Source organism: Esox lucius, chromosome 19 (genome assembly GCF_011004845.1).
Source record: "Esox lucius isolate fEsoLuc1 chromosome 19, fEsoLuc1.pri, whole genome shotgun sequence".
Lineage (NCBI taxonomy): Eukaryota > Metazoa > Chordata > Actinopteri > Esociformes > Esocidae > Esox > Esox lucius.
Genome location: NC_047587.1, coordinates 29951264 through 29970214, shown reverse-complemented (window position 1 = coordinate 29970214; position 18951 = coordinate 29951264). Strand labels below are relative to the sequence as shown.

At 40.8% G+C, this 18951-nt stretch overlaps 2 protein-coding genes across 6 annotated transcripts in view; both read right to left on the bottom strand.

Annotated features, from left to right (window-relative positions):
- The window catches only part of lrp5 (low density lipoprotein receptor-related protein 5), a 43741-nt gene extending 35713 nt beyond the window's left edge, over nucleotides 1-8028 (bottom strand). Inside the window, exons 1-3 of the mRNA XM_013139019.3 lie at nucleotides 7828-8028; nucleotides 2365-2565; nucleotides 1916-2132 (exon numbers count right to left, since the gene is read on the bottom strand). Of these exons, the coding sequence (XP_012994473.2) occupies nucleotides 1916-2132; nucleotides 2365-2565; nucleotides 7828-7912 (503 nt within the window). The 5' untranslated portion in view covers nucleotides 7913-8028. The remainder of the gene's footprint in view (nucleotides 1-1915; nucleotides 2133-2364; nucleotides 2566-7827) is intronic.
- A 4719-nt stretch (nucleotides 8029-12747) lies between these two features.
- wu:fa25f02 (integumentary mucin C.1) lies at nucleotides 12748-18721 on the bottom strand. 5 transcript variants are annotated; one of them, XM_013138977.4, is made up of 5 exons: nucleotides 18575-18680; nucleotides 16448-16687; nucleotides 14693-14821; nucleotides 14347-14467; nucleotides 13782-14263 (listed from the first exon to the last, which is right to left on the bottom strand). In XM_013138977.4, exons 2-5 carry the CDS (start codon nucleotides 16587-16589, stop codon nucleotides 13891-13893), a joined length of 765 nt encoding a protein of 254 aa, XP_012994431.3. In that variant the 5' UTR covers nucleotides 16590-16687; nucleotides 18575-18680; the 3' UTR covers nucleotides 13782-13890. The 5 variants fall into 5 exon arrangements, with proteins under 5 accessions (XP_034143912.1, XP_034143910.1, XP_034143911.1 ...); XM_034288021.1 differs by having other exon boundaries at nucleotides 12748-14467; nucleotides 18642-18721; XM_034288019.1 differs by having other exon boundaries at nucleotides 12748-14467; nucleotides 18575-18679.
- Nucleotides 18722-18951: the final 230 nt, after the last annotated feature.

Here is an 18951-nt window from a genome sequence, read left to right as displayed (position 1 = left end):
TAGAGAAAGTGCTGGATGCGGTATACTTACTGGGCCACTACTCACAGGCTACTCACAACAAAGGGAGGCCAAGAGGACACACACAGCAATTTAATAGCAAGGTGCTAGCTCCATGGTTGGAGTTCAGTCTCGGGTCACTAACTTCACTGCTGTAACCGCTCCATTGTGATACGGGGGTCAGGTCAGCCACAAAACATTTCAACACATTTCTGCAACACTAAGAATTGCTCCAGCTCTCAGAGCCACCGTGGCAAGCATCAGTGGGAATAATGTGAATTCCTCGGCTCTGGGGCCTGTGAGGGCTGAGCACCTTGTGGGTTCTGTTGCATTCTAAACACATCCAAAAATGGATATACTGTGAGGCTAGCTAACTCCCCTGTCAGGGACCCAGAGGCTGATTAGACTGTAACACTGAGCGCCAACTGACACCATTTACATCCATAAAACAGGTTTACATTCCTTTGTCCAGCCGTGTAGAAAAAAAACAATTAAAACAGCAGGAAACTGGAGTTTGGAGAAGCCGGATTACTTATTCATTTAGCATGTGGTACGACAGTAAGCATGTCACCCGCCAATGGAAACGCTTCACAAACCTAATGCCAGAAGGGAGGCCAAGCATGAACACCAACCACTCCTTCCCCTCCAGAGACCAAACATATTAGTTTGCCTCTGACTGCAGCGAGTGCATTTTTCTCAATTAAGAGCTTCCCAGCCCCTATAGCTCCATTAGAATTCAGTCGCTGCTTGAACAAAGGGCAGGAAGAACAATTGCTGTGCTGTCTAGGAAATAAACTCTTAAGAGCTTCATGAGGACAAACCAAGGACAGAGGAGAGGCAACAGAAACCGTAAGACATTCAACAGGTATCCCTTGATACACAAATAATAGATATTCACATCATTTAAAATACTAATGTTCAATCTAGAATGGCTTCAAAATGAGCAAACAGATATTGAAGAGTATTAACGTGGAATATAAATGGCTGCACTAAATAATGATCTCAGAGTGGAGGTTGGTTGAGGACTTGGCCATCCTCCAGGCAACCAACTCAACCTATCAGTCTAAAGATGGTGCAAACATGTTATCTCAAACACATCATCCCACAGTGCTAGCAGAACTAGACTATTACTGGGTCTGGACAGTGGCCTACCAAGGGCTGAACACTTGCCCCGTCCCTGGCCCCACTACTACACCTAGAAAACAACTGGGAAAGGAGGCAGGACCAATAGTAAAAAGAAAATGGGCATGTATATTGTGTTTGACCTGTTTCTTCAAGACTAAAGAAAACATTTAATTGCAGAATTAAACAAATAAATAAAGCCAAATTTTACTTTTATTAATGTAGTGTCTGCACAAACCATATTTTGTAGGGCTACAACTAACAACTATTTTGATTACGATTTACTGATTAATCAGACTGAAAAAAATATATTTATAGATTAAATGTACGTTTATATATATATATAGAACAATATGAAACAAGTGTTTTTCCACAACTTGCACAATGTTTTTTTCTCTTTAAAACAACTTGATAAAAGTACATTTTTAGAAGAACCACACACATTCGAAAATAGCACAGAGTTGCACTAAATCCATCAACTAAATAGATTTCCCTGTTCAATTTTCCCCTGACTACAGAGAAATTCCACTTACTCAACAATATTAACCACATATACACAACCTTAGTCCCTGACAGAGAATAAAAAATGGTGAAAGATGGGTCAACTGGAGAGGAACTGTAGAACACAACAGGAAACAAACCACCAGGTTTTAACCCTTCTCTTATCTAACTAACGGATGCATGTATGAACCAGTAATACACATGGAAGGGGTTGATGCAGCGGATATGTGACCCAAAGACCCAACCCTCCGCATCCCATTCAGGGGACAGTGACAGACTGGGGACAGAGACTCACCGGTGGGCTGGGTTAAGGGCGATAGCCCGGGGTTGGTCCAGGTCCAACCAGAACAACACCTTCCGTGAGGTGCCATCCAGGTTGGCTACTTCAATGCGGTTGGTCTCGGAGTCGGTCCAGTATAGTTTACGGCCCAGCCAATCACAAGCCAGCCCATCTGGTGAGTCCAGGCCAGACACAATGATGGTCTGACCAGTCCCTAAGGCCTCTTTCAGGGCTGAAAACAAGACCAAACCAAGTCAGTGTCTACACATATCGACATCTCTTTCCTAACAGTCATTGGGATATTCTAGATTTAGCTTAGGTTGGACATTTTTCAGTTGTTGTGTTGCTTTGCAGAATAAAATATATATCTGTAAATAATTTAAACAACAATTAAATATTTAATACACAAACACAAGATAAGACAACCATAGTCCCTCACTAGGATGTAGCAATGTAAAGCTTACAGTTGGTGGATTGATTGTAGTAGGTCTGTTTGATGGCCTCCTCGCTGACATCAGTCCAGAAGATGAGCCCTTCAGAGTAGAGGAAGTCCACCGCCGCTGCATCCTCCAGATCACTGACCACTACGACAGACTCCGGCCTCACGACCTCCGCGTCCACCAGCCTCACGTCCCGCCGGTTGGCAAACAGCAGCAGCGGGGCTCCTAAGGACAATGCAAATAAACACATTGGAAAAAGCCACACAGCCTTACAGCCTGTTCTCATTTGGGCTGGACGATGACTAAGAAGAGAACCCCATGAAAGTTCACGTTGGCTAGTCACGTTTAGAATAAAAGTTGGCCCCGGTCCCACAGAACGGTGAAAGCCAATGGCTGCAGGCTTGACTGCGTAATACACCACCCAGTAAGGAAGTGGTGACTCTGTGTCTTAAGTGGTATGGGGTCATTGGACTGATGTCATCCCAGGCAGACAGCACTGACACAATGCCTGTGGAGGAAAGGAATGACGGCTGAGGGTTGGGGTGCCATGCTGTGGTTTACCAGCATGCCAGTTTACTAAGCATAGACAAGAGACAATATTGGTTAATTCCACCACAGCACAGTTTCACTGGGGCAGCTCCTTTAATGCCACACTCAAACACTAAGCAACACATGAGATTAATAAGACTAAGTGTCCTTGGAATAGAAATGTACTATAAAAGGCTACAGAACCAATAAAATACCAAATGTCAATACCAATCAAAGAGCATGCTAATCTGTATTTTTTTTAAGCTAGTTGAATAACCAAATATATCAGACATTTTCATTTCTGTTTTACAACCAACATTTTTTGGTAACTTTCTATGGGGTATAACGCTTGCTTGGATCAGATTAAATCCATATCCAAAGACCTTTTTAGAGTTGTCATGAAGCTGGCATGGACATCTAACCTGGAGGAGCCAGCCAGCCAGACTGCATGCTGTTGCTAAGGAACAATTCATCCCCTAGAACAGGGTAAAAACCCAAACCAACCACAATTTACTGCCTGTCTACAATCCACAGAACAAGACCCTTCATTCCTGACTACAAAAGGGCGGCAAGGTAAATTAACCGAGATGAGCTACAAATCTAAACGGGCGGGGAGACAAACTTCAGGTTACCCTCCCCCAGACCTGAACCTATATGTCCAACATAACCTTTTTACTGTGGCATTAAATCTGAATTCCACAAACACATACCACATGTTTTTATACTGTACATGTCGGACAGCGAGAAAGAGAAGGGATAAGAAGCGTTGGATTCAATGTAACAGGCTAGCCTTGCCTAGTCTCCAACATGAGGCCATGCCTCTCTCTCTCCCTCCTCTCAAGCCAGCCTTTTTCTTTTCTTCCCAGAATCAGAGGTTCATAGGTCAAAACTGAAAGAGGAGAGGTGTGACCTAAAGAGGAACATAAGAACACAATGAACCCAGTATCACTGCCTTAAGGTACAGAGAAATAGACCTGGGCTATAGAAATGCCACAATCGCACACACACACACATATATATATATGCTGCCTCAAGTAAGTAGCCATATAAAGTCCACACTTGGCACAAAACAGGTAACCTATGTGTCTAGAAACCAGAAGGAAGCAGTGTGGAACCAAGCGGGCCTGTTCGTTGGACATTGGCATGCTGAAAACAAATAGGCAGCTCTGCTAATCCAAAGGCATTCCTAATAAGATAGCAGAACACGGAGGCTGAGGGAAAGAGACCACCGAAAAGCATGACTGAGGATTCTTGACACCTCAGCCCCCAGTGGATACATAACAGTGGGGATTACAAAGCTCAATCTCTCCTCAACAGCTGCACTTTTCATGAGATCAGAGTCGAGGCATCAGCACAGGCCTGTCCACTCCACATCTTTGTCTCAAACCCGACTGCACAGACCCAACAGGCAGACCCGGCAGGAGCCTGTCCCGCTACCAAACAATGACGGCTCTTTCCTAAACATCCCTGACTGGTCTCTGGGCACGATCATTCACTCTGAAGAATGCTGTTCCTTATTTTGTCATCATCACATTCAAGCGGCTTCAGCTGCAGGGTTATCCAAATAATATAAGCGGGACATGGAAAGGGGAGTCTTTGGGACGCATTTTGGTGCTGGAGAGTTGTAGGCTATGAGGCTGTAGCTACACTCAACATCAACTTTCCACCAGCAGAAGTGTATTTTATTTCAAAAACGGCTAACACAAAGCCACTGCTAGTCCCTGTTCAGATCCATCTCCAAAGCTGCATACATCTGTTCCCTTCCCAATTTAACTGTCTCTCAGTAACACTCTCGATGAAGTAGAACTTTCCATCTGCATAAAAAAAGCAGCAAACTTCAGGCATTTCTTCTTTAAAAAATAAATAAAACACACTAAGCCTCACACCATGAATTCTGCACTTAAAAGCAGTTCTGAAATATTTCTCAGTCAGTTCAAATTACTTCTCAATGACGTTGCTTCATACTAGCTTTTCCAGGCAGCCATTTGAAAGAGGGTGAGCGTGTAGCACCTGGATCCAGTGGACGTTTGAGTTTGTGGAAGAGTGAGTACAAAGGAACAGCTGAGGAGTCTGAGCTTGTCACTAGGATTAACAGGCCCTCCACTGGGAGGAGAGATAGGGGGCGATAGAAAGGGGGTGTCTATGAGCTTCAGAAGTGTCCTGAACGAAAGCACGGCCGAAAAGCCTCCACTTCTCAAGCAATGTTCCCAGTTTTAAAAGTGACTCCCTCCCTCTACTTTCTTGTTTTGTTCTGGTCAGGACCAACTGGCTCAAAACCCTTATCAGAGAGCTGTGCACTAGGTGGTATCTGGGTGTGTGAGGGTAAAGGAGGAGGAAGAGGTTTGGGGTGGGGAGGGGCGTGGGAGACCCACAGGGATCTAGACAGCCTGCTGTAGAGCACAGACTTCCGCTAAACTTCTTCCCTACATCGCTGGCTGAAGTCAAATGAAACAAATAACCTATCATATTTCAAAAGTGAAAAAAATGGAAAAAGATTAAATCTATGGACTGCATTCTTCACCAATGGAATTGAATAACATCCCCACCTCAAGTCATGCACATTTTCCCATACACTGCCAGGCTTTATTCTCACAGTAGTACAATTACCCAGAAGTCACATCTATTGGATACATTTCCTAGATATGAAGAGATTTCTTTATAATGTTGCAGAAAGCAGGGCAATTCCACAGGAAGGGCAACATGTGCATTCCAATAATTACCTAAAGCTACATATTATCATTACTATAGACAGTGAAATGTCACCGCAGAATATTGATCTGTTTAAGCTGCCTTGTGAGGAACTTTGCATGAATATTGACCAATATAGAGCAGGTGGTCAAGTTTCAAATAAGGCACCATTTGAAAGGCTCACAACATTAGACTACTGTTAGACTATATAGTTGTACATGTTAAGTAAGAAATGCAGAACAATTAGAAGCGTTTTGTGCAGTGTTGTAAATATAGAGGTTACAGGTAGAGGCAATGTAAAAGTCTCAAAAACTACACTTTACAAGCACTTTATATGGGATCATCTTAAAACTTTCTCTGTTAAGCCAACTTTCCTTGAGTTTTTCTGAAATCAACTCCTTTGTCGGTATCCTATTTAGTGTGTCTAAGTGAAAATCCCAAGGAAAATATATTCTGAAAAGCAATTACCACACATGGCAGTACTCCTTTCATGAAAAAAAGTATCTATCAACCATTTGTGAAGCCATTAAGTTCTATTTTTAAGAAAAAGCTCAACAAAATAGCCTATACTGATTCAATTCAGTGTCATAAAAACACAACAGGTAGTATAGGCACATGAATAGGCCTATCCTTTTATTTGCCTATGTTGTTAAAATATTTTGTTTGTGTACATTCAATAGGTAAAGGCACATTTCTGTTTACATATGTAGATGAAGTGAACGTCTAGCCTGGCCTTGTAAACTATCTCCCAATAACTGCAATTCTAAGGTACTAGGATTTCTGGTGACCTTTAAACAAACATAAAAGACAACATGTGTCATAATTAAGTCTGCAAAAAATGTATTTCATAATTTGTAACATCTATAATGGAAGGTGTAACGTAAATAAAAGGTGAATTATCAGAAAAGAATCATGGAGTGTATTCAAAATGGGCCCATTATCTTTATTGTATCCAGCCAAGCCTTTTCTTAAAAATAACTGTTGTCTTAAAATTCATAAAATCATAGCCTAATTAATTAATATCATTCAGCTAATATTACGGTACCTATGACTCCAGTAACACAAGGGATACTAAAGACCACAGAAGTTTCATTTTACATTTTTGTTGTCATTTCTAATATACATTAAAGGTGTACTGGCCCAAGAAAATAATGCTGGAATCACCCAGCAACAGATAACATAGTGAAAGACACTTTTACACTTATGTGAAAATATCCTAGGGACATTAAAATATCCTAAAGACACCAAATGTTTTTATAAACAGTAGTTGATACTAGTCAGAAGGCAACATAGGGCTCTTTCTAAACACAGCACAAGGTGTTTGGTTTGACTGATGTTTAGAGACAGTGGTTTTGTTTTCTAGACTGAGTTTAAAGTGTGTATTACAACCTCTCATAAATTCCATGAAGCCAGGCTCTGAGATCTCCTCTCAACAAATGTTTCAATTCATTATTAATCAGAAAACAAAAAAGCTGTCTATTCCAAGATGTTCCAATTATGAAGCATAACATCTATATGCCTTGTGGTCCTTCTAGAATCGTATTACAGATGTGTTTTTGTTGTTGTTGATATATCTTCTTTTAGTAAAGACCAGACAGGTTTTTCCTAAATCAATTAAACGTAACAGAATTTATGCTTTTTTTTTTTTAGGTTCATCTTACAAAACAAGTAAATTTGCCATTCAAACATAAAATGTCACCCATTTCTTAGACGACAAATGAGTTTTGCTGCTTTAAAGCTAACAGTTGAGATAATCAGAAAACTTCCCTTTCCCACAAACCTTCACACTTCCTAACAGAAAGGGGGTCCTTCTATGACACCCGACACCGGCAATCAATCGCAGGTCATTGAGGCCTTGGAGTATAGGCTCTAATTAAGTTGTGAGCCGAAAGAATTAAGTAACGTGGGCTACATAAAGTATCGTTCAATATTTTCAAGATGCAGTCTTTCAATATGTTGATAAACGCATCAGAAATGGGCGAGATAGTTTTGTGTTGACCTCCGCTGCAATTGTCTTGCCACAGTCAGTATCTAACTTGGAAAGTTAAGACTCAAATTTACTATAAATAAAATAGACAATAAAATATGCTGGAGTCTATTCAACTGTAAAACACAAAGCATACAATATTCATGTCTACCATTAGAATCGATTTGAAGCGAGACACATTGACGTAGCTATAGCCACACTGCTTCCCAGTGTTATCAAGAAACCATGTTAGAACTTTGCCATCTCCGAGTAGAGTCCGAAAAGAAAGTCGCTAGGCTACTTACCATGAACTACAGAGAGCAAGAAACTATAAAACAATAATTCCACAAGTAAAACATCCATTTCAAATGCTCTTGGCTTTAATTCCATAACTCGGTCTCCATTCTTCGGGTTAATTGTGCAAAAGAAAGTTAAAATCCGTGCCGCTGACTTGGTCGACACTTTTGTTGGAACGCTACTCCAGCCTGCCTACCCAGATCGTAGAGGCTCAGACTGGAATGACAGCGGAAACTGGGTGACGTCACTAGACATACGGTTACTTATGCCCTTGTTATTTCACTTCAGTAAATTCATTGTTGAGAAAGATCATTCTGAGACCCCTTTTCAAAGTGCACCATCTCAATTCTGTAGAACTCCAGAACAAAACGTTTTAAATAATAGATTTCCAAATAATTCAAAAATTTGATAATTCAATATTATCTATGAAGACATGGATTTCATGTCCACTAAATATACTTCTGTCACAAGCTACATTATATGGTGACAATTATTATTAGAAGTACTTAAAATCGAAATGCTTTGTGTTTAGGCTTAGCAAGCGTTCATGTGCTTTTCTATGTAAACTATGATATTCTGAAATGTCCGGCTTGCTAATTAGTTGTACTTGGCACATGTTTGAAGCTGGTTTGACATTACTACACACGTCTAAACTGCAATTTGGCGAAGATTTGGGTTGTAAAAAATGTCAAATAAACACTAAAGTAGGCTCCATATGAACAATGGCACATTTGGCCATCAGACTCACGTGCTCCTCAGTAGGAACTGGGACAGTTCAACTTCAATCGGGGTGGCGAGGCTGGTTTGAAAAAAATGAAACGCTCTTTTTTTTGTTGCGTATTTGCTATGGGTTATGCATATTATGAATATACCACCATCCATATGCAGCAACTGCTTGACTCCATTTTGTCATCACCATCCCCCTGTGGAATAGATGGTTATACCTAATCCCCACCGAGTACATTATAATCAAAGGACTACTCACACAGCTTTAGACTATGTGTGAATGTTTGGAAAACACAAAAACAAAGCCTCTACTCTCATCAAGACAAGACATCTGACCATAGAATCCAATCAAAGTTGTAATGACTTTTAAAACTCCAGGCACTGACTTTTATGTCTTCATAGTGCAGGCATTCTTTTGGCAAGACATCCAAAAAGCTTGTTGGCATAGAGGTGGTGTCTAATTGTAGTTGTGGAAAAGTAGTGATCCCAAAATCAACTTCTGCAATTCTGTAATCCTTTTTTGAAACATCCTCCCCAAGTTGGAGGCAAAATGCACATGGGTCCTCTTCCAGACACGTTCATGTTAGTTACAGTTGATATAAAACTTAATTATTGTTCTAGTGGAGAAAGGTCTATCATGATGTGTAGCCATTCTTTTAGTCATCGCCTAATTTATTAAAAAATATATTTTGTGTGTGTTTTCTGACCTTTCCCATGTTGAGGGATCTTTGCATGTCTCACCTTATATTTATACCCCAGTGAAACCAGAAGTAATGGTTGACCATTAAAGAGTTCCTAAACAGTCAGATCAACTTCAAAACATTTATATCAATGGGAAGATACGTACTTCAATTAGACTTGGTTCAAACTAATGTCTAGAGGAGCCAAAAATTGTGACATGTTTTTCAGGACAAATGTATTGATTAAAAACGTTTTTCTTTGAAAGTTTTTACCTCAATTGAACATCACATCTTTCTCATATTATGATTCTAAGATAAAATTTATAAAGATGTGTGCCAATTTATTGGAAAAGAAAGCAGAAATATCTCAAATGAATAGCTATTCAGTACTTTTATTTAGTTGTTTGTAAAACCGTCTTCGGCAGAAGCAGCTTTGCATGTTCATCAGTTTGCCTCCACCTGATTTGCAAATCTGGATTTAGGCTGTTTCTCACATTCCTCCTTGCATATTCACTCAAGATCTGTCAGACTGGATAGGGAGCATTACTGAACTGTAATCTTCAGGTCTCCCGACAGATTTTCAATTTGGTTCAAGTCTGAGCTTTGTAGGGCCACTCAAATGTATTAACAGAGTTGTCCCAAACCACTCCATTCTTGACTTGGCTGTGTGCTTTCGGTTGTTGTTTTCTCATTGAAAGATTCTTTATAACAGTCTGATGTCCTGGATCAGGCTCTTCAAGGACCTGTTCTTTCTTTATTCATCCTTCACTAAATCAGTCACCCAGTCCCTCCACTGAGAAGCATTCCCATAGTATGGTGCTCCCACCAACATGCTTCAGCACAAGGATTATGTTAGCCAGATGATGAGTGGTACCTTGTTATTGTCAGACATTGCATAAGAAAAATAATTTATGAGAATATTTTCCCTCATGCTCTCAGTGTCCTTCAGTCCTTCATGCCATATGCCTTTTACTCAGGACTGTCTTTGGTGAATATTGATGGTACTACAGAGATGGTCATCCTTCTGATGGGTTCATCCATCTCTGCTTTTAGAATGGCAATTGGGTTCCTGGTCACCTCCCTAAACAAAGCCTGTCTTGTCCTCTTACTGAGTTTGGCCAAAGGCCAGCTCTAGGAAGAATCTGGGTGGTTCTAAATCTACTCCATTTCACAATGGGGGAGCATACTGTTCTATGAACTTTTATAAAATTTCCCAGATCTATGCACCGGTACAATTACATCACAGATGTCTACAGAGATTTCCTTGGGGTTCATGGCTTGGTGTTGTGACATCCTGTGAAGTGTGGCACCTTATACAGACTTAATAAGTAATGTCTTATCAATTGACATAGGTGGACTCCAATCAGGCACTAGAGGTATCTTGTGTACATGAGATAGATCAGTTTAATATTTTTAAAATTTAAAAACAATTGCATTGTGTTTTGGGGGTTTTGTGTGTAGATGCATTTTTTAAATCATGTATATGATTATTATACATTCAGTCTATAACCAAACAAAATATGGAGAAATAATTAAAGGACTGAATGCTTTCCGAAAGCACAGAAATGTGTACACCAACCTTGCTATTGATTTTCACAATTGTAGGAACAATATTGTTTTTGAGTTTAAATATTATTTTTTTTCAGTTTAAAGAGATTTGACAAAAGGGGACAAAAGAAAATCTCATCGAACTTCTCAAGAACCCATCTAAAAAAGCCTGAGGAAAAAGGTTCTGGAGACCAATTTATCACCTTTTTTTTTTTAGCTTTTCGGCATTACAGATTAGCAATGTTTACCGACAACCAAATGCTAGTTCTGGTACCGGTGGCCTTGAACAAATGCAATTATTATGAAATCATCGTACTTCATTGACTGCTACAAGAAGCATTTGTCTACAGTTCCGTTGACCAAAGGCTTTGAAATTAGGTACTAGATCTGGGTGTCTCTAAATGTAATTAATCTTATTTTTCTGAATTAAAATGATAAATTGAAGTTAATAAAAATAAGTTTTTACAATACTTAATGTGTTAGGGTTAGAGTGTAAATATTTTATGTTAGCTTTTTTATTATTTAAGGAAAGTAAAAGTTTCTATATATTTAGCTGCATCTGTAGAAAAGGTACTTTTATGAAAAATGATTTGCCCTTCGTTCCTCACAAGTCTCCAGGCACTGTAAACATAAGGATTAAACCATAGTCCTGGCAGAAAAAGCAATCCTTGGGTTGAATGCTAAGGTTCTCCAACTGGCTTGAACTCATAGGGGGAAAAGTAGAAGCATATGTCCTTCTCAGTGCGTGTGAGTAAGGCAGGCAACCATTCCCAGCCCAGAGAAATATGCCGTAATGAAACCTGCCTTCACAGTCACCTGCAACATATAGCCTGCGGCATTCTCTTTGATCCACTGGGCCCTATCCACAAATAAAAAAGGCTTTTCCATTGGTCTTTGTTGCTTATAAATATTAGGTTTTGCAGTAATATACCCACGCCTCAGTGTAACAAATACCCCTCAAACAAGAATGAAGTCCATGTGGGACGGGCCCTCTCAAAACAAAAGGTTTACAAGCATGTCAGCAAGTTATCACTAAACCCCTCACTACCCACTTCAACACCAGCTATTTATATTGCAGATATTTCTTTTCGCATGTCCTCTAACCTTTGATTTCCTGCTATCTCTGATCTGAGTTATAGCAGATCAGACAGCAAACACCCAAAAATCACAGCAAAATAGTTACTTTCTGTAACGTTAATGCACCAAAAATATTAATACTGGGTATTGGCAGCAGTATATTATTGGGGTATAGCATGGGGGTAAAATATCTGATAAATAGCAACCAAATGTTTGTCTTACTCCACTAAAAGCAATGTCCTTTGGGAGTGCTTTCGCATGCGGCAAATAGGTTATTTTATTGCCAAATATTCCCAGAAATGATTGGGAAACTAGAGCCTGTACAGCCCAAAACCTTCCCTGGAGAACTGTGTGGGGAACAGGGATAATGTCCATGATAGTGACTGTCGGAACAAGGACTTTTAGAAATCACTGGAACGAAGAGCTAAGAAAACACAGAAGAGAAACAACATAAAACCGCATTTGGAGACACCAAAGGTTGTTTGTCCTAAACGTTACTCTGATGGAACCCATGTTTTCCCATTTAGTGTCTTTATTCCCTAGAAATAAAAGATTCCCCGGTGGGTGCATTGTAAAGGTGTCAGACCACCTTCCCACTCTCATTATTTTCTTCTCTGCCAATAAATTCCCATTCCAGACCTTCAAACTTTCCCAACACACATTACATGTGCATCACATCCCCAGGAAACAATTACTGGCCCACAGATGTTTATGTACACCACCTTGATTACAACCACACTGATTGATATTCCCTTCTAACAAACACAATCTTGCTTTGACTGGGAAATAGCATATACCGTTGAGTCTTGGACGAGTAAGAATATGTTTATATTAAAATACGGCATTTTGAGTTAACCAAATTGCTATATTTTTGTGTAGTGAAATATGAAAGAAACATCAATTTAATATAATTTATTTTTTCTTTACTACAGTACTGCATTAGTAAAAATTATATTGGCACATAACAGGCCTTCAGACCCATTTCCACCCCTGGCAGAGGTTCCGCCACATTGGAAAGTCTATTTTGGTAATCATATAACCATTTGTTCTTCTCTGTCATGGAATGGAGTTTATAATGGCTAGACAATTCCCTTGGCTTCAATGTTAATGTGCTTCAGTGCTACAGTGATCATTTTGGCATTGAATCTTAATCCAAGGAGAAAAATTGTAAACACAGGAAACAAGGTAGTCATGAAGAAAGCAAAGCATGAAAAATTACAAACATGCACAAAGCAATGGATATATACACAACTAATCACCAGTACATAACATTCTGGAAATGGAAACATAGGTAAAAGAACAAACCTTTTCACCCCCTTTTCAACAGCACAAAAAAAAAAGACATTTATTAAGATAAAACTGTCTATGGCCTTAGTCCTAGGATTTGGAGGGTGAAGTATTATCTGCATAGAATCATAAAACAGAAATACAGGAAAAACAAAACCCTGTACTAAGGCCCATGGCCTGACCAAGAGGTGCACTTCTAGGCCCATCGTAAGAGTTAACGGCCTAATAAAACCACAGCAGGCCTCGGAAAATATATACATAGTCGAAAAAGAAATCTGCATGAATTTGGCTGTAGTACCTTTAAGACAGTAACATTAAACAATACTACGGCAAAGGCTGGTGTGATATTGTCAATTTGTTAACACACAAGTTACAAACATCTCCAAATAAAGGAACAACTATACCATGTCAAAATGTAAACAGTCCCCGGTCACTCAGAGCCCTGAATCAGAATACATCCCATTGATGAGATAGTCCACCTGAGTGTAGTCTTTCTTCCTGTAGCTCTCATAGGCCTGCGTCAGGAAGAGGACAACTGTAACCAGGAAGAACAGGAGGCCAAACAACAGGACAGCCAATAGAGAGCTGGTATCCACTACCTGACGGGTCAGAAGACCCCCGGCAACATCTATTAAGGCTCGATTGGTGCCCGCGTTCACAGTTTTAGTGCCGGCCTCAGCGGCAGACGTCAAAGCCTTTCCCGAGGAAGCTTGGGATGTCAGGGCCTTCAGACTGGTCGGGGCCAGCTTCTTCTCATCCATAGACGTGAAAATGGCCGAAGCGTTCATTTCTGTCGTCGAGGTTGTTTTTGGACTGGTAGTGGGTGGTGGTATTGTAGTGGTAGGGGGTGGTATTGTAGTGGTAGGGGTAGGGCGTGGTATTGTAGTCGTAGGTGGTGGTATTGTAGTCGTAGGTGGTGTAGTCGTAGGTGGTGGTATTGTAGTCGTAGGTGGTGTAGTCGTAGGTGGTGGTATTGTAGTCGTAGGTGGTGTAGTCGTAGGTGGTGGTATTGTAGTCGTAGGTGGTGTAGTCGTAGGTGGTGGTATTGTTGTGATGATAGTAGTAGTTGTAGACGACAGTGTTGTAGTTGTCAGTACATGGGCGGTAGTACTGGTGGTGGTGGTACCTGTTGATGGAGTTTTCATGTTTATGATGGTTGGTGTTGTGGTCAGGGCTAATGCATGGGTTTCAGAGAGGTTGACCGTTGACCTGTTTGCTGTGACAGGAGCTGTAGTCGTTGTGGAGGATGCGAAAATTCGGGCAGAGGTGCCATTCATGCGGACATCAAGGGCAGGTGGATGGGTGCTATGCCCATGATCAGCCTCCCTGGCTGCCAATTCAGAAACATATTTAGAACTACAGCACATGTAAATGCATTCCATACTGATTACATTTCAAAATGTGGCATCAAACAAATGTAATTTTGGTATTACTACTCTTTACTGAATTGGAATCTATTTGGATGCAGTGTTAAAAAAAATAAAAAGGGAACATGCACTTTGATATGTAAACATTCTCCACCAACGGTGTGTGTACAGAAGAAATGTGTACATACCATGTTTCTTTGGCAGGTCAATGACTGAGATATTATTGCACTTGGTGCCATTGATACACTTCAAAAAAATGCAGGTGGATTTCTTTTTTATGAACACAGCTTGATCACATGTGGTATTTTGTGATGAGCCTGTGGAATAAAAACATCAAATAAACTCTTCCATGCAGTCAAAATACGATATTGAGCCACTGCTAGATGAGTGGGAAGAGGACCATGCGGATGTTGAGGTGCGCTGGTTCTACCTCCGGTCACTCACGCGGCCATGCAAGGGATCAAAGGTGTAGCAAGGCCTGTTTTCCTACCATTGATTCCTGTAATGGGTCCCAGGTCTCCAGAAAAACAGCGACGGTTGTGGCTGGAAGGAGTGTCAGGGTGAAATTCAATGAGCAGCACAACACATTTTCAATGAAATCATTGCACTCCTCTTAGCCACCGCCGTCACCGTTTTTCTGGAGACCTGGGACCCATTACAGAAACAGATGGGACGAAAACAGGCCTCTTTACACCTTTGATCCCTTCCAAAGGTCCTGCGTGTGTGACAGAGGAGGTAGAACCGGCACACCTCAACCTCAGCACGCACGCCTAATGGTTCCCTTCCCATCGCAGACGTGGCAGCTGAGCGGTCCCCTGGCCTGGACTTAAGGGAGGACATGGCCCCACCAGGCAGGTTACTGAGAGAGGACGCAGAGTCAGCCATGCCACCTCAAGCCAGTGGCCTCCCCATACTTATTTAAGAGCTGCTGCCAAGCACCGAGATGTCAAACCTCCTTGTCGTTTTAATAAACAAAAACAGCGGATGAAATCACCATTCAGCAAAAAGAAAGAAACTGTCTGACCAAGACAGCCATTCTTGGTCATTGATAGCAAACTAATTGAAAGTCCAGATGCCTTTCTGCTTTAAATGATTACCCATCTGTTCTGCCTGGGACAGTAAAGTGTGGACATTCAGGACTTGGGAGAAGCAGGGGTGTTGGAAAACCAGAAGGTGCTAGAGGGGTCAAGCCATGCTAGGGGCTTGAGGTGACCGATACATACAGGACTGAAAGCTGGAATGCTGAAAGGCTGTGTATTTATAGCGCTCATCCCACGCATTACATTCTTCCAGATGGTAATGTCAGCCTTGTTTTTGAGCTCTACTACTCTGAAACCACAGTGCACGCCTCTCGCAAACCTTGTTTACGGTGGGACGTGTGGGGGGAAGAGGCGGTGGTCTGGGATATTTACAGCAACTCCCAACAAGATAGACTGCTGTTGGTTTATGTTTGGATCTGCCACATTTGTCCAACGGGACCCGCAGGTAGCCCCATGGGTGTGGATGGAATTTAATAAAGAACACCTCACAACAGACTCAAGGGCTATAGCTGCAATGGCAGCACCAGGCTCATAAACAACACAGTCAGACCGACGCATCACTTTCATGTTAAATCTGAAACACATGGCTTCTTTCAAATGATATGTCCTTCGAGTAGAGATATGTGATTTGGAGAAGCAACACATGGCTTTGCTTCTTTAAAAAGATGATATTCTACCAACTACTCCCAGATCCGCCAAGTTCCTGTTTGGCGGTACTAAGCTTTCACAGGCAGGTAGGTAGCATGCAGCTCATGTTCTACAAAGCTTTCAGACAGGTTAAAAGTAACTACTGTTTCCACAAGTAACAGCAAGACTACATATTAATAACTGATCAGTGAACATTAGGCTACATTTCGTAAATGTATCTGTGTGCATTTCAGTGTGACCCTGATTCAAACTTACATGCTTGAGAGCATCGGATCTGGTTTGTCATTATCCGGCGGGCAACAGTGCTGAAGCTGCTGCTGTTCACACTGGACGACAGACAACACAGCGCCAAGAGCCCCAGGGCGTGGGACAGGACGAGGAGAGGGTGTAGGGTCATGGTGAAATGTGGCACACACACACTGGGCAGGGAGACGGAGGTGGCGGACAAGAGTCACAATGGAGGCACGGGACACACCACCATCACAGCTCTAACATCTACAGCAGGACACATAAATGGAAAAGGGTCTCTTAGTGAAGGTGTCTGCAGTCCCTACAAACTCCTGGAGTTCTTAATTTTTTACATACTTTCGTTGTGTTGGATTTATTCCAATCAAGCAACAGTCAGGGAAACATTCTAGCCGTGTCAGGACCAGTTTATTCAAGATTTACATTTTTGTTAAATCATAGTCAACTTTCACAGAAGGAAAATATGGTGTTTTGACTGCAAGTGCGCATCCTGAGTAGAGTAATGTTGACTCATGAGCACCATCTAGCAGTGAAACTGCAAGATAGGCCATGTTAATTTAATTCATTCATTCATGGTGGAAAGATGGGAACAAACCAAATACACAAGACTAGGTCTGAGTTAATGAAGATAAACTGAATATTACAAATTGTTGATACAGTTGCATTTAGAGTCTGTAGGTGCCATACACAATTATATTTTTTTAATCAACCATAGTTAGCCTGAAGACCAGAATAACAAGCCAAACATTACACTATTTTCAGAAAAACTCAAATCAACATATGTAACGGGCCTGTATTTTACAAAAAAAGCTAAACCAACAATCATTGCTAATCCACGATACTTTAGAAAAAGGGAATGCTTAATAATTACAAAACATCTGACCGTTTGCTGGCTCTGCCCTAAATGTAAACAGAGCGGAGTGAGCAGTCAAAGTTGAATACATCTATGCCAACGTGGAGATCATGTGATAGGTCCAATGGTGGATTTGCTTTATTTCACTCCAACGGGTCAAATTAACAGTTTTACAGAATACTCAGCTAGCTACTGTAGATAACTGTGTTAATCAAAACATCAGAGCCTATTGCCAAGTTATTAAACTAACATGGGCACTCACTTGGCAGTAACCATACCGTTGCAGGAAGTTTTCAATTAAATGCATTACAGTTTCCTAAACCCAACCGACATCCGTCTTCACATGGCTACCTCAGTCCTCACATTAACAAAGCTTAACATTGCTCACGTTAGCTAGTCCTGTAACTAACAACTTCGTCGTTAACTAGCTTACAGTAACATATTTGCTAACATTAGCTACAGTCAGTAGTTAGCTACTAACGTGTTAACATCGCATTTAACTAACCACGTTAAACGTCAGATCCACAGTTATCCAATGCTTGTTCATTAGGGCTAATAATAGCACGGTTAATAACTACATGTAGCAAGCTAACAAAACGTTTGAACTTACAATAAATATTTTCTTAATTAGGATCAGTTGTTACATCATGTCCACGCCATATCATCATGAGGCACTTGGGTAGCTAATAATTTATAACGCAAAGGATGGCCAGTTTTTCCACTTCCCTAGTTAACGTTAGTTAGCTAGCTCTACTGTACCTCCAAATCCAGAGACAGGTAAGCAAGCAGGCTGCTAGTACAGATAAAACTAGTACTGCAGCCTTAAATTTGTATTGGCATTTGCTAAAAACTAGCCAGTCTCAAAAAGCAGTACATTTAGTCAATATTGCTGCTGTACCTGAACAAATATTGTTTGTTAATGATGCCATCTGGGCTTGGCAACTACTACATCTAACTGCAGTGCATAGTTAGCTATGCTAGCTATGTGAAAACCAGTAGCTAACTCACCTTGGAACGAAGCTAATAAACATATTTCTATCGGTTTCTAATTTTGAAGGCAATAAAGACCGTATGGACGAAAGTAGTCTCATGGCATATCACCAAATCAGACACAGCACCAGAAAGACATCCCACGGAATTGAATTCCAACACAGGTGATACTGGCCAAGCTAACTTACCTACTCTTGACACTGGAAAGGCAATAACTTAAAGGACATTCATGCCGTGTAAAATCCTAACTAAAATATAAAACTAACTTATCGTAACCATAGCATTGACCTTACCCGTAACCCTAAACCGATCCTAAAAAGGTATTCTGAAATATCAGTTTGCATGTCAGGAGTGTCCCACCTTGAGTGACGGCTTCTTCTGTATCCATCGGACTACAAACAATCGTTTTAAGTGGGATGCCGCCACCTACTGCATTGGAATACTGAATAAACAATAACTTAAAGACAGGTCTAAAAACATTCTTCGACTAAACCCTGTATTAACCAGATACTTCAGTCAATCCCTCCCTCAACATCAAAATCCCTTTAACCTCCTAAGACCCGAATTTTGATAATGTATACATTTTTAATTTCTCTTAGCTATTTGGGATTAGTAGGACCTGATAAGTATAATATCTAAGCATTGTCTTTGAACAGGAAGTACTTTTAGA